General features: G+C 46.9%; 1 protein-coding gene across 1 annotated transcript; it reads right to left on the bottom strand.

Moving 5' to 3' along the window:
• Nucleotides 1-6866: 6866 nt before the first annotated feature.
• Nucleotides 6867-15824, bottom strand: LOC142570922 (uncharacterized). The gene is made up of 4 exons (XM_075679221.1): nucleotides 15737-15824; nucleotides 12906-12985; nucleotides 9795-10205; nucleotides 6867-7111 (listed from the first exon to the last, which is right to left on the bottom strand). Exons 2-4 carry the CDS (start codon nucleotides 12949-12951, stop codon nucleotides 6867-6869), a joined length of 702 nt encoding a protein of 233 aa, XP_075535336.1. The 5' UTR covers nucleotides 12952-12985; nucleotides 15737-15824.
• Nucleotides 15825-16230: the final 406 nt, after the last annotated feature.

Raw genomic sequence — 16230 nt, 5'->3', positions numbered from 1 at the left:
GTCGCTATCATACATCAGTTGTCATACCGTCGGCCTCATGCAGTTGTGGTCGTGCCATTCCAACTTCGTCATCCGGTTGTCTTCATGCAGTCATCGTCACGCCAACATCATCACACTCTCATCTCACTGTCCTCTTGTGACCGTCATCACGCTGTCATCGATAAACCATTGTCATCGATTAAAATCGACATTTCATTGGCGTCATGCCGTCATCGTTATACCTCCTTAGTCGTTTCGTCGATGCCATTTCATCGTCGTTAACGGCGTCGTACAGTCGTCGTCATGCCGCCATGCTCATGCGCGACCTTGACAAACGAGTGCCATAGCAAAGCGGGACGCTATCGGAGGAGGAGGAGGAGACAAGGGGGGGGGGGGAAGACAGGGAGGTTAGCCAGTGTAAGTACTGGCTGGCTACCCTGTGCTGGGGAAAGGGGTAAAGAGAATAAAAGGAGAAAGAAGAAGAATAAGGGAAAAAATTTAAACCAGAAAATTCACACAGTAACGCGATACCACGCGCTACAACATTCAAAGGCGGTGGCACAATTCGCATGGCCTTAAAAACTTCAGCAAAGCCTTTAAGGTCATGAGTGCCGAAGCCCGTCTGGACCAGTGTCCTAGAGCTTTTTCCTCTGTAAAGGGGCGAATGTCCAGTTTTTTGAGCGCGGTCACGAGCACTTTTCTTGGCGCTTTGTAACGGGTACAGTCACAAAGGAGGTGCTCAATCGTCTCCTCGCAGCCGCAGGTGAGATATATATATGTATAGCAAAGAGAGGAAAGGCAGGGAGGTCAACCATACGAGCGCCCGGTTTGTTACCCCACACTGGGGCAAAGGAAAGGGGGAACAGAAAGAGGAAAGCGGTTAAGAGGGAACACTGTGTGTGCACGCAGCAAAGCACCTTGAAATCGGTCAAGTCCAAGCAAGCCCACCGCTGATATATTAAACAGCCGTCATTCGGTTGTATGAAGCTAATCTTAGTGCTTTCCCATAGCTGGCAATGCACGTTGAAGTCACCTGTGAAGACCGAGGAGCCACCGGTCTTCAGCAGTACGTTGCAGTACGTGGTAGTATGTCGTTAAAGAAAAACCCAGCCTTTTTTACTTCAGTGCAAATAGAATGCTGTGTGTGAGCCATGATTCCTACTCAGGACTTGCAAATGCTGAATTGAGAGCATCTAGCACTTGTATTGCACTTCGCACTGACGAAGTGTGCAGATTATTCAAGAACATTCTAAAAGTATTCATCAAAGACCGGAGCATCATAACCACTTGTGGTCTTGGGGCAATTTGTCAGGAACCCACGCTTTGCACTCCATAGCGGTGCGCAGCTGTATCACTTGACATGGCTCCGGCTCTGGCTGTGTCATCGGCTGTGGCATAGCCGAAGTAATGAAAGTCTCAGAACGACCATTGCACACGGCAAATAAGCTTGACTTCAGGAATACTGTATGTCAATACATTGCTCGAATGCTAGTCGCATTACCGTGGACAGTCATCGTGAGACGAGTTTTGCTCTATTTTTTCAAGCGAATCTTGTATTGGATCATAACTGGCGTTGTCGTGATCAGGAAAAAAAAACAGTTGCTCCCAGAGCAGAGCAGCTGCGGGACAGCGCGGTTGGATGAGTTGACAGCTGCGCCAGCGCCGGAGCGTGTGTCATTAGCAAGGATTCCAGCTGCACAGACGCGCGATCACGCTACGCGTGCAACCAATCAGAGCTGTGTCCTTCCACCGCTGAGAGAAATGGTAGGAAAGGGTATCGCGCGCGCTGCGCCGGCTTCGTTTCCGTTCAGTCTCAGAAAACGGATGGGACGCCCACGTGTTGTGCGTTCCCCCGAGGAATGGGCAGCGTTCGACGAGCGGTGGCAAGAACTTGCACATGAAAAGGCCCGCCGTTGGCACGCCGATCCAGTCGTTAGAGCCGCCCGAGCTAAGCAATCCGACGGCAACGAGAAGATCCCGAGCTGAGGGAGCGGGAGGCCGAATCAGTCCGGCACCGTTACCTGTGGGTTATTTAACCGTGACGAAGGTCAGGTGCAAGCTGGATAAGCTTCGTTTGCCCCCATTTTCCGGTAGGGGAAGGGTTGGTCACTTTTTTTCTTTCACCCTCACCTGAATGACGATTCCACTGCTAATATAAAGAAGTAGAAAGGCGGCACATTCCTACTTGAGACCTAGGTCACGTGGTGCTCCACTTGATTTTGCTGGCGAAATAACTGCACCCCGACGTTGTACCAGCTTGGCACCTGCTATCCATCAGTCACGTCAAAGCTTCAATACGCTTGATTGAAAGAGCAGGAAAGGTTGTTGTGACTGTTTGAAATGTTGAATTCACGAGCTCAATAAACTTTTATGGCAATGTAGATACACCACCAGCCACGGGATTATAGTCGATCCCAATTGACGAATTTGTAACCACCGTCATCATCAGCCTGGTTACGCCCACTGCAGGGCAAAGGCCTCTCCCATACTTGTCCAGCTACCCCGGTCATGTACTAATTGTGGCCATGTAGTCCCTGCAAACTTCTTCATGTCATCCGCCCACCTAACTTTCTGCCGCCTCCTACTACGCTTCCCTTCTGTTGGAATCCAATCCGTGACCCCTAATGACCATCGGTTATCTTCCCTCCTCATTACATGTCCTGCCCATGCCCCATTTCTTTTTCTTGATTTCAACTAAGATGTCGCGTTTGTTCCCTCACCTAATCTGCTATTTTCTTATCCCTTAACGTTACACCCATCATTCTTCTTTCCATAGCTCGTTGCGTCGTCCTCAATTTAAGTAGAACCCTTTTCGTAAGCCTCCAGGTTTCCGCCCCATACGTGAGTACTGGTAAGACACAGCTGTTCTACACTTTTCTTTTGAGGGATAGTGGCAACCTGCTGTTCATGATTTGAGAATGCCTGCCAAACGCACCCCAGCCTATTCTTATTCTTCTGGTTATTTCAGTCTCATGATCCTGATCCGTGGTCCCTACCTGTCCTAAGCAGATGTATTCCCTTAGCACTTCCAGTGCCTCGCTACCCATCGTAAACTGCTGTTCTCTTCCGAGACTGTTAAACATTACTTCAGTTTTTTGCAGATTAATTTTCAGACTCACCCTTCTGCTTTGCCTCTCCAGGTCAGTGAGCATGCATTGCAATCGATCTCAGCGAATCATCAGCGAATCGCAAGTTGCTAAGGTATTCTCCATTAACTCTTATCCCCAATTCTTCCCAATCCAGGTCTCTGAATACCTCCTCTAAACACGCTGTGAATAGCATTGGAGAGATCCTATCTCCCTGCCTGACGCCTTTCTTTATTGGGATTTTGTTGCTTTCTTTATGGAGGACTACTGTGGCTGTGGAGCCACTATAGATATATTTCAGTATTTTTACATATGGCTCATCTACACCCTGATTCCATATTGCCTCTATGACTGCCGAGGTTTAGACTGAATCAAACGCTTTTTCGTAATCAATGAAAGCTACATATAAGGGTAGGTTATATTCCGCACATTTCTCTATCACCTGATTGATAGTGTGAATATGGTCTATTGTGGAGTAGCCTTTACGGAATCCTGCCTGGTCCTTTGGTTGACAGAAGTCTAAGGTGTTCCTGATTCTATTTGCAATTACCTTAGTAAATACTTTGTAGGCAACGGACAGTAAGCTGATCGGTCTATAATTTTTCAAGTCTTCGGCGTCCCCTTTCTTATGGATTAGGATTATGTTAGCGTTCTTCCAAGATTCCGGTACGCTCGATGTCATGAGGCATTGTGTATATAGGGTGGCCAGTCTTTCTAGAACGATGTTCCCACCATCCTTCTACAAATCTGCTGTTACCTGATACTCCCCAGCTACCTTCCAGCTTTGCATAGCTCCCAAGGCGTTCTTCACTTCTTCCGGCGTTACTTGTGGGATTTCAAATTCCTCTAGACTATTCTCTCTCACATTATCGTCGTGGGTGCTACTGGTACTGTATAAATCTCTATAGAATCCCTGAGCCACTTGAACTATCTCATCCATATTAGTAACGATATTGCCGGCTTTGTATCTTAACGCATACATCTGATTCTTGCCTATTCCTAGTTTCTTCTTCACTGCTTTTTGGCTTCCTCCGTTCCTGAGAGCCTGTTCAATTCTATCTATATTATAGTTCCTTATGTCAGCTGTCTTACGCTTGTTGATTAACTTAGAAAGTTCTGCCAGTTCTATTCTAGTTGTAGGGTTAGAGGCTTTCATACATTGGCATTTCTTGATCAGATCTTTCGTCTCCTGCGATAGCTTACTGGTCTCCTGTCTAACGGCGTTACCACCGACTTTTATTGCGCACTCCTTAATGATGCCCATAAGATTGTCGTTCATTGCTTCAACACTAAGGTCCTCTTCCTGAGTTAAAGCCGAATACCTGTTCTGTAGCTTGATCCGGAATTCCTCTAGTTTCCCTCTTACCGCTAACTCATTGATTGGCTTCTTGTGTACCAGTTTCTTCCGTTCCCTCCTCAAGTCTAGGCTAATTCGAGTTCTTACCATCCTATGGTCACTGCAGCGCACCTTGCCGAGCACGTCTACATCTTGTATGATGCCAGGGTTAGCACAGGGTATGAGCTCTATTTCATTTCTAGTCTCGTCATTTGGGCTCCTCCACGTCCACTTTCGTCTAACCCGCTTGCGGTAGAAGGTATTCATTATCCGCGTATTATTCTGTTCTGCAATTTCTAGTAATAAGTCTTCCCTGCTATTCCTAGAGCCTATGCCATATTGCCTCACTGACTTGTCTCCAGCCTGTTTCTTGCCTACCTTGGCATTGAAGTCGCCCATCAGTATAGTGTATTTTGTTTTGACTTTACCCATCGCCGATTCCACGTCTGCATAAAAGCTTTCGACTTCCTGGTTATTATGAGTGTATGTAGGGGCGTGGACCTGTACTACCTTCAATTTTTACCTCTTATTAAGTTTCACAACAAGACCTGCCACCCTCACGTTAGTGCTATAGAATTCCTGTATGTTACCAGCTATATTCTTATTAATCAGGAATCCGACTCCTAGTTCTCGTCTCTCCGCTAAGCCCCGGTAGTACAGTACGTGCCCGCTATTTAGCACTGTATATGCTTCTTTTGTCCTCCTAACCTCACTGAGCCCTATTATATCCCTTTTACTACCCTCTAATTCCTCCAATAACACTGCTAGACTCGCCTCACTAGATAACGTTCTAACGTTAAACGTTGCCAGGTTCAGATTCCAATGGCGGCCTGTCCGGAGCCAGGGATTCTTAGAACCCTCTGCTGCGTCACAGATCTGACCGCCACCGTGGTCAGTTGCTTCGCGGCTGCTGGAGACTGAGGGCCGGGGTTTGATTGTTGTATTCATATAGGAGGTTGTGGCCAAGTACTATACCAGGGTGACCAATCCTGTTCTGGTGAGAGAGTGCGTTACCGGTTCTGGTCACCGGGATCAGGCCGCACTCCAGGCCAGTTTATGCAATTTTCTCAACACACGGTTCTTTTCCCGGTGGAAAATTGCGCGGCAACGGGATTCAAACCACGGTCCTCTTGCCCGCTAGGCGGATACTCTACCGCCGCCGCAGGAGTTGTAAGCCTCATTTAACCTGTAGTGGTGCCTTCTACGTTCAGTCAAGGTGGACCAATCTGAGCTCGGTTAAACCGCACAGACGGCACTCAACTGGAGAAACCTGGTATTTATGACCTGCACTTGTGTGGCCACACATAATAAAGGAGATTTCATTTTTTTTCTTTAAGAGGGTCCGCGTACAGTGATAAACTGAAAGAAAAGAAATGTTAGAAAGAGGGGAAGGAAAAAAAAGAAGAAAAACGAAAAAAGGAAGAGAACAGGGTACTCGAAACTCGTACCCAACGACACTTAAATGGCCTCTCACCAGGCCACATAGCAAATTTTGATTATACGCTACAAGTTATGTGTCCTCTAGGGAGCGTTCTGCTGCAAAAATTTTGCAGATCGGCTCATTAATAGCCGAGATAGAAATATTTCAGTGCCGCGAACGCATGATTTCAGCAGACGGGCTCCACTGCTAAGTGAGACGCTCTCTCCAATCACCCCGTCTAGCCTTCGCAAGCGGAATTCCTTCCCTGCGTTCTCCCATACCAGACCTCGCGGATCGCGTGACGGATACGTCACCGGCACCGCCTTCATTTTTTTTTCTCCTCGCTTTTTTTTTCTTTCCGGCGCTACGCATTTCCGCTGACGGCGTCGCGCGCGAGCTGTTGTCTCGTTCGCGCAGCGCAAGATATCAAGCGGTGTGCACAAGGAAACGTGACTAGTGGTATAATGCAGTGCTACAATACTGAGGCAGAACAAGCGGATCGCAGAGCATGATCACGCGCAGGAACACGGTAGAAAATGGCATAGTTTCGGTACCTGCGCACGTGACTGCATGACCGTGCGAACAAGCAGACAACGCGGAAGTACATCTCTCGTGTTTCGGTGCGAAGTAAAACAAAAAAGACGGAGACATTCCGTTTGTTTTATTATTGCTCTAAATTTCAATGTTCCAATTCAAGCAATAAACAGATCGTGCAGATAACAGATGTTGCCTTCAATAATTCTCGAAGTCACGTGTCACCACGGGCGACGTCACACTGCGGACACGACTATGTAGGTGCAGGGACGCGACTACGTCACCGTCCGTAGGAGCGCGGCGGCCGCGAGGAGAAGGAAAAGCGGCGTTCGGTTTGACATTCCAGCCCTTTCCGCGGCGCGTAGCGCTGTAATACTTCGCAGACACGATAGTTAGCGCGCATTGTGTGCTCTGCGCTTGTCAGTTCAAAATGGCCAGATCTGGTGAGGGGCCCCTTAAGGCACGTGGTCAACAAATTACAACACAAATAATTCAAATAAAATGCCTTCATTTATTTTCTAAAATTTCCAGTTTTCTGCACATTCTCAAGAGCTTCGTTGAAGGCAGCGAGGAAAGCCATACCACTGACGTATTCATTAAGACGTTCGGCAAGTAAATTCCGAAGATGGCCCTGAAAGTCCTCGTCGTTCGTGTCGACCGTGTCATCGTGCCAGTGAATGGTGGAGTTGTCGAATACCAACCTGTCGAATTCTATGATGTCCGTCTCGAATGCTGTAGCACGGAAGTGGCCGCCTACTGTGGGCAGAAAATATGAGAAGACATTCTGTTATCAAAATTTCAGCGTTTGAGAATGCTTACTTCGACCAACATCTTTGTGTCGGACTGATCCTTGCCTGGTGGGGTATAATGTAATTGCGCAATCATGAGAATTGAAGTCCTTGCGTCCGAGAAGTGCCCATCTTATGGCACTGAAATCTGTGAGTGACTAATGCGAGTAATGAATACGGCGTCGAGAGACAAAAAAAGAAGCAGAGCAGCGGCGTTCACCAGTTTGTTCCTTCCAGTGCTACCATATGAGGAGGAAAAGCAAAGCCGTCAGAATGTTATCTACTGCCACAAACAAGAGCACTCCGGAAAGTTGGAAGGCAGCTGCACTAGTACCTTTGAACTGAATTGAATTCTTAGGTGCCAAAACCACGATTTGATTATGAGCCACGGCGTAGCGGGGAGACTGCGGATTAAACCTGACCACCATGGGACCTTTAACGTGCCCCGAATGCATGGTACACAGGCGTTTTTGCATTTCGCCCCCATCAAAACGTGGCGGGCATTTGATACACCATAGCCGCTAAGCGACAGCGGTGCGTGCAATTTTAGTGCCTTTATTTAGGGCATGCAATACGGTTTTAGCTGCTTTTAGTGCAAATAACAGTCGAGACCAGACTCTCATGTGCATTGTATTGTGAGCAATAAGCCAGCCATTGCGTTTAGGGTGGAACGCTGAAAACCTCAGCGGTTGTCAAAGAATGGGAGCATGTGCGGAAGAAATGTCCCACAGCCTCGCCGCAACCATAAGAAATGATCAGACGTACGAATATCAATACAGTGAGGTGGCATAGCAAAGTTGCTCTGCGAAGGAAAATAACTGAGCCGCTGTGGTAGTCACAAAGAAAGGTTCAGGAAGTGGGTGCAATATTGACCCGTTGTACACAGTTCTCACACAACGCAGTTTCTTCGAAGGAGTGTCGGCGCACGCTATGCACTTATTGGCATGCACTAATTGTGTTGGTTTATCGTTTGCAGTGTCGTTGCCCCGATTATGCTGCGGTGGCTCGGCAGCAACCGCGATATGTGTAACGCATGTTCAAAAGCGCGACATTATGTCAATTTTATTTTGGAAACCAGCTGCTCCCAAGGGCTTTGGCGCATGAACGTATTGCAGACGTTGCAAAGCCAACTTATAATCGCACAATATAATGCTTGCTGCGTTCTTCCGGCAGTGCGTAAGAAATTAAATAATGGTGCCTTGAATTACAGTCCGTTCCAGTTATATCGATACGTTTGTACAAGAGAAAGGAGCTAAAAGTAGTAAAAAATGTTTTTGTTAAACGGGTGGCCTCAAAGCCTGCCGCTAGTAGCTGCCAACCTTGATGTCATCGTATCGGCCAGTCTGTTCGAAGTGCATGTGTGTGCACACAACCAGACTGCGATGCCAAAGCCTTAAAGGCTTTGGCATCGCGCTGCTAAGCCCGAGGGCGTGGTACTGAATCCCGGCTATGGCTGCAACACTTCGATGGGGGCGAAATGCAAAGACGCCCGCCTACTGAGCATTGGAGGAGGAGGAGATTTTAATTAAGAGAAAGGAGGAGAGGTCGGCCTGGAGAGCGTGTCTCTAGCCTGCTGCTCCTCATTGGGGAACGGGGCAGTGGGAAATGCTGGGAAAGGTAGGTGGCAGGTGATTATGTTATGGTACAATGAGCTACTAGACACACGCTGTCCACTATGCGGATGCGCACTCTGGACAATACGCGCAAGAGTAATCTTGTCCACACAAAAAGTTATCACGCAAACACATTTCGCACTGTCTGCACGTCTCACAGGTTCTAGAGGCAATCGTCTAAACCAGTCTCAAGTAGAAAGTTCAAGAGTGACTTTATGACACGTTGAGCACAGTCAACTCGACTCCACGCGCCCAAAAGCTTCTCTTCCGAAAAGGGGTGGGAGCCCAAGCAGTCAAGACTAGACTTAAGTGTTCTTGATTCGGCCGCACAGTGAGGGCACACGCAAAGTACGTGAGCTATTGTCTTGGGAGTGTGACAGACGCTACAGTTAGGGTCCCGTGCTTGTCCAATCTTGTGAAGGTATCGGTGATTGTACGCCACACCCAGCCGTAATCGATGGATGAGTGTTTCCTGGCCTTTCCGCAACCGAAGTGGAAGGCGGAATAATCCTAAACCAGCGTCAAGTATATGGAGGCATTCTTCCTGATGTTCGGGGTTGTCCCATGGCCGCGCCATAGAGGTTTTGATGAAGTTATGGAGCAGAGCGTTGATGTCATACAGGAAAAAATGAATTTGTACAATGTTTCCATCAATGTGCACATTTTTTGGTTCGGCGTCCGCCTGTTCATCTTCAGCTATTCACAATGGCTAAGAATGAACTGCAGCACGATGGTATGCCTGGATTAAGACGCCTCAATAAGCAGAGACATAATGTCATCAAACATACGGTTTTGTGATTGCGTGCACGTTAAGCAACACCAGATGGTAAAAATTTATCCAGAGTACCTCCCCCCCCCCGCCCCACTACGGCGTGTCCCATAATCAGATCGGAATCCGACACGTAAAGTCACAGAATTAATTAAGTTTCGCCTAGGACACCTCCGACGATCCGATAGGGACAAGCACGTGTGGTAGCACATGTTAAAGCGCACCGCAGCAGGAAGTTAGACTCTTGGAAATGCGTATAAAAAACTCACCGATATCCTTCCGCAGCAACAGCAGTCCTGTTCCTTCAGCCAACGTGGCCGTCAGGTCTCCCGCTTCTACGATTGGTCGCGTGCCGTGGAACTGCTCTTCCCGCTGCCGTTCCGGATCCTTCCTTACCACGAGCCAGCGGTAGCGCACGGCGAGATTGGCGAAGCATAATTCGCAAGTGGCCACGCTGGCGTTGAGTGCGCAGTCTCCGGTCCGCCGGATACCCTGGCGCACACCCACGACGCGTCCATCGTAGAAGTCGGGCCAAAACCACTCATCGTCCTTCCACATGCCGAAGTTCTGCAGGGACCCTTCGCACTCGTCGTTGTCGATGACCTTGCACAGTTCGCCCTTCTGGAGAACGGCGTCCACTTGTTCGTCGAGGGATGCCGGAAGTGGGGCCACGGCCACCGCTGCGTCATGCATCGTAAACGGCATATGCAGTGTAAGGACAATGCAGATTAAAGCCCACTGGCAAATGTTGGGAACGTCTGCCAGTCTATTGGCACGGCAACAAATTTTCTGCGTAGGTGGCTGGTGAACAGATAAAAAGCAATATGTACCTTTTTTTGCGCAATAAGATGGAGTCATAATTTCATTGCTTGAGATAATGCAAGCTTTGTGCGATATAGGTGTTGCCATTCCCACCTAGTTCTGGCATTAAAAAAAAAAAGACACTCACGAGAAAGCGTCCACCATTTGCGTGATTGGAAGAATTGTGGCCACAATATCTATTCATTTACACTGAGACAGAATACAAGAATGTGCTTACTTCAAGTGAAACTTCGGTGCTTTTCCAGTAACTAACAGGTCAGCTCTTATTTTCATATAGAACGTACCCCGTCCAACTCGAGAAGAAGGTTACGAGTAAAGAGGGTTATCTAAGTGACTTCGTGAACATTGTACCTCTGTATATGATTCGACGCTTTTTCGAAATGGGATAAGAAACAAGTATGACCGCGGTTCCTTATTTCCCATCTGGGTCTGTTCGCTCATGCTCCCCCCAAAGTTTTGTATCTGCCACCCAGGATGAATGGTCCTAGCACATCACCCTCACCGTTGTATCGTATTGCATAATTTACCCCTGTTAATCCACTCCTGCTATAGCGCTTATTGCGCTGCAGTATGTACAAATAAATAAATAAAAGGAGGCATAAGCCATACTCCGATTTCTTACGACGTCGAAACAACCAAGTACCCGCTCGCCAGATCCTGATGAACGGGATAGACCATCTAGTGAGAAGAAAAATTACCGGACTACATTTATTTTCTCATTCTCTGTTTTCTTTTTATTCATTTGTTTTTTTAATAAACACGTTTCATCACTCCAGAGCTACACGACCTTTTTGCCGACTGGAATTGCGTCACAGCACTGGCGAAATCAGCAACATGAAAGGAACGAACGCGAAACGTAGAGCGCTTTGGATCAACACTCAGTATTCACGTAGAATGAGATCAACAGTGGGGAAGACATGCCAGACCGAAGACAAAAAAAAACGCTAACGTGGTATCTTTCTTTTTTTTTACCTTAAGTGCCTGACTGTGGTCCTAACGACACACGGAGTGTAGCGGGAGAGCATTAATATTTGACGTATCTAGGGCTGATACTTATTTGACTCATTTAAACGGTGGTGAACGAGTAGCTTGAACGTTCCCTCTCCTTTTCAACATGTTGGCTTCGGTGCGGCGACCCACAGTGTCATTTTATTCAATCTTTCATCCTGACGAATGTGTCCTCAAGCAAACCTATGGAACGTCGTGCCAAATGTGGCCCCTCCGGCAAAGCCAAAAACAAGAGCGACGAAAGTCTGTAGCGGCGCAAACAGAGCGATATAACTGTACATTCATTTGACATGACGGTATAATCGACCTAGTGCTTCCGTTTCTCTTGTCTCACATACCACCTGGTTATGAAAGGTAACAAATCGGACGTCTGATTAACACGCCTGTTACTTATTCGTTCCTCTTCGACTCACGTTTTTTTTTAAATGTTAGTAATCCTCCCAAACATTCGACTAGCCGTAAATACCGTGTAGACTGAGTCGAATCGTAATAGTACGTAAGAAAACATGACAGTGCAGTGACGAGGGAAAAGTTAAATCTTCCCCCACAAGAAACGACACCGAGATTCTGCAGCCACGTGGAGTATATTTTACTAAGTCATCTAGCTGGCGTTACATAGGCACTTTCGATCACAATTACTCCCTTCAGCCAGCTTGCGCACATGAACCAATCGCGATCCTCTAATGGGATCCTGATTGGTACTCATCACCATCGAAACTGCCAGCGTGACACCGGTTTCAGACCACCGTGGCATGCAAGCGAGGCAGTGCCAATCTGGTTCTGCTGTACGAACTAGGGAATATCAAATGACATCAGACCGGTCTAGAGGAGTTTTAAACAATAAATTGAGTCACTTAAGTAGTATGCTTACGTTATTTGAATGCGAAAGCATTAAGACTTCTGTAATTAATTGGTTGCGTCCATGATACTTGACGTCATACATTGTCACATGTTTTTCACAACTCTACCTTAATCCACGTAAATCCTCCTGAATTGCTCTAATTTGTACCAACCTCCATCCACTTTAATTCACCTTAATTCACCTTGCTCTAATTTGCACCAACCTAAACCAACCTTAATCCCCATCAATCCGCCTTAATCCACTTTATTTCACCTTCGTTCAATTTACTTCACTTTAGTTCACTTTACTCTGAGTTGTTCTAATTTTGTATTGGTACTGACGTCATACAAGACGTTGATGACGTCACTGATGAGGATGTTTTTTCTTACCACTCGTTCAGGATGCCAACTTTCTTGCCTCATATAATGCTTTCGCATTAATAAAGATGGAGATCTGTAGTGGTTCAGACCGTCTCTATATACAGCGTCCCTTTATTTCCACCGAAAACTGGACATGGCAACAGTCTAGTTGAACTTGTTGCTGGGAGAGTTGGCACCTCTCATTGAAAGCCTGAAGGGCTCAAACTCAAGCACAAGCAATGTATAGTGACTTCGTTATACATTGCTTTTGCATGAGTTTGCGCCCTTCAGGCTCTAATTATGGCAACATAACACGATCGCATATATTGATGGCGAGTAACAATACTCACTAGTCGATGCGGCACCGATCACCAAGAGCCAGCAAAACACGTTCATCGTTCCTGACGCCAAACTTGTCTCAAATGCGGTGCTTGAAGGGCAGAAGACGAAAACGTTATCAGATTGGCTGTTCAGACAATGATATGACAAAAAACATTTAAAAGAAATCCAACAAAAGCCCGGTTTAGAAGTAGTGCTTTCTGTACAAAATATTGCCCCACAAAGCTTTCTTTCTCTTGTCAGTACGCTTTAATATTGCCGTTAGTGCAGTGCTACTAAAATCAAACGTTGGGCAACTCTGCGAGTATTCAACGTGCTCGTTCCTCTCATCTCTTCATTGTTGCGAAAAAGACAAAGCATGCAATATTTACCAAATAAAATGTGTTTCAGATCTTCTGGACAGGTGATCCCCGAATGCTTATGGAAAAGTTTTCGCAAGATAAATATATTCAACGAAACAAGCTGCTGGCGAAAGAGAACTGGCACGACTTGTTTTTTTATGGTTTGTTTCTTTATCAGCTTGTCGCTTATAATATTAGATCGGTGGCTGCAAAATTTCTGGGTCAAATACGTATTTAACTACAGCGCGCAGCGGTCCATCAGCTTCGTCAGGCCTCAAGCCAGCGATAAGGCAGCGCTTAAGAAATGAAACATAACTGCTAGCTCAATAAGAGGTGAGTTCATCAGTGTGACGAAGGGGCACACGTTCACGTCGCCTGAAGTCCACAAGCACACGTCTCTTCAGCGCTTTGAAAAGCATAACGCGCGGCGTTTCAGGCCATTTTAAAAACAGCGAAAGCTTCCTGCGCATTTTTCACAACGACGCACTGGCAAAATCATTTAGCGAGGCATAGCATATCCGGATACTCGAGTGTTCGCGATAAAAATCAAACATCTACTTTTCATGTAGACAGTTTTCCCGTGACTTAACGGACTCAACTCTCACCACGCTTGTACCCGAACATGGCGGCTACGATGACGTCAGTGCACCGTACATTATCGGGCGCACAGTGTTTTGCTTATACAGTGACTGCCACCGGCTTATCACTGTTGTCGCTTTGCCATTCGGCGCAAGAACACGAGCCTGTGGCGCAGTCAAGCTGTCACGTTTCTTGTTCACACCGCTTTTCGCCATGCTAGGGCTCCAAGATGGCGGCCATCATGACGCCAATGCAAGCTATGTATAGGTGTACGAAATTACCCTGTCCCAGTTCACGAGCCAAACGCTCTCCCGCAAAGGAAATCAAATTCGGGGGTTTTACATACCAGAACCATGACTATAAAGCACGGCGTCGTAGGGAACTCCGGGTTAATTTAGACCACTCGGGGTTCTTTGACGTGTGCCCAATGCACGGCACCACAGGGGTTATTGCATTTCGCCCCAATCGAAATGCGGCCGCCATGACCGGGATTTGATTGGCCGACGCCGTGCTTCAACGCAACACCAAAGTCGATAAGCAGCCACGGCGTGTGTCTCCACGTAATCGTTAACTTGCTACACCATAGCTGTAATGTAACTGTGCGGTATACTTGAGGACCATCGTGGCTTTTTCACTAGTAGCAGCGAATATAGTTAAATTAACGGCTAGCGATCACGGAATTGCTTACCTCGCCAACAAAAAAATACCTTACTTAGCGAAGTTCTTTTGTAGTTCCCCGGTGCATTTTAGGCGTAATTCCAACACACGAGCTACCCCCAATTCAGCACGGGTCCGTTGGCGGTTGTGCCGATGTAGTACGCCGCCTAAGTGCCACTCAATGTAGGAAGCGCCTGCAAGGAATAGGACGTTTAGACTTACCTTTTAGACTTGCGAGTCCTTTCCTCTAGAATCGTACGCAAATTGTGACCCACTGCACGTTGTTTTGACCATATTTGAAGCAACTATTATCGACAGCTCATGCGCGAACTGTGTAGATAAAATATGGATATGGTTCGCTACGGTTGCGCGGACCGTATTTATCTTATTTTTTTAATTTTGATTTTTTGCTCACCTTCTATGCGCTATAGTCACAGTAGCCACGCTTCCTAGCTACAGGTTCCGAGATATAGCAGCTTGTTCTCCTCGCCCGAGTTTGTCGGTTTCGTTTTAGAAGGCGATGACTGACGCCTGCTCAACGCCGCTGGCTTAGCCACTCAAACTTGTTGTGGGCGTTTTGGAGTGTTGTTCGTGTATTCCTTGGCTTTGGCGACAATTTGCGCTTGCACTGGACGACCCACCACGGGACACTTCGGAACCACCCGCATTTGCGAGGTGTCAAGAAACGAGTGAGGCAGATTAGCTCGGATTAGACGGCACAATGGCTGTGCCGGGGAATCACAACACCTGTGACGCTCTGTGGTTTACGACAGGTTCTTTCGATTGATGAAAAACTACAAGCGAACGATATTCTGTTCTGCAAGCGTTTTGATTTTCGTTACTCAGGCATTTCCGCGTAATCGCGAAAACCGTAGACGAACTGGAGTATCTTTGTGCCTCTGCTTGGTGAAAGCTTGTAGTTTAGCGTATACGCTAAGCTACAAGCTTTCGCCAAGCAGAGGCACAGAGATACTCCATATAGTTCGATGGATTTGCGTTGACATTATGCTTGCTATGCGTCGTAATAATTTTTTCCCGTCTATACGCTGACGAGCGCAATCGAAAAAAAAAAAGCAGGTTTGTTGACAAACGAGGTAGTGCGCGCGCTATTTCATTGCGGTATCTCAAGGCACGAAGTGAGCTTGCAACGATTCCATATCGTCACAAGTTATTGTGCACGCTACCGGACTTGCATTAGTGAGTTCTTGTTTTCTAAAATTTGGTTCTTCAGAGATAGCAAAAAAAAAAAAGAAGGAATAACTCACCGTAGGCAGTCCAACGGAGTTGGGGGAACTTGTACTGGTTTCTAAACAGCACCTCCACCCCTCCACTCCCGCTGAACGACATTCAGGCCCTGGCCCCTGTGTGAAATGTCTTATTCTATATATGCTGCGTGGCTAGATTACTATCGTTAAATGCACGCGGCGCGAAGCACTATCTTTACATTCCTACAATGGCGTTGGCGTGCAGGCACTCGCGTCCTTTAGTGAAATCTGATGAACCTTCTGCACTGTAAGCTGCTGTCGATTTATTTTGTATTTCCAGGACATTTCGAGGCATTATATAGGAGAAGAAAGGAATCTGTCGAAAATATGTCTTAATATTTTTTCTCAGGTAGACAAGTAAGAAATAAAGTTGTAGTTTCGCTCGAATGACGCAGCATTGACAAACGACAGCAGAGCACAAGACAACTACACAAAGGTTCGTAGTTTTGTCGGCCGTATGAATTGCAGTAAAGGTTCCACTTACAACTTATATC

Source organism: Dermacentor variabilis, chromosome 2 (genome assembly GCF_050947875.1).
Source record: "Dermacentor variabilis isolate Ectoservices chromosome 2, ASM5094787v1, whole genome shotgun sequence".
In the NCBI taxonomy this organism is placed as follows: Eukaryota; Metazoa; Arthropoda; class Arachnida; order Ixodida; family Ixodidae; genus Dermacentor; species Dermacentor variabilis.
Note: the sequence above shows the minus strand (reverse complement) of the source record. Positions and strands in the feature narration are given on the sequence as shown.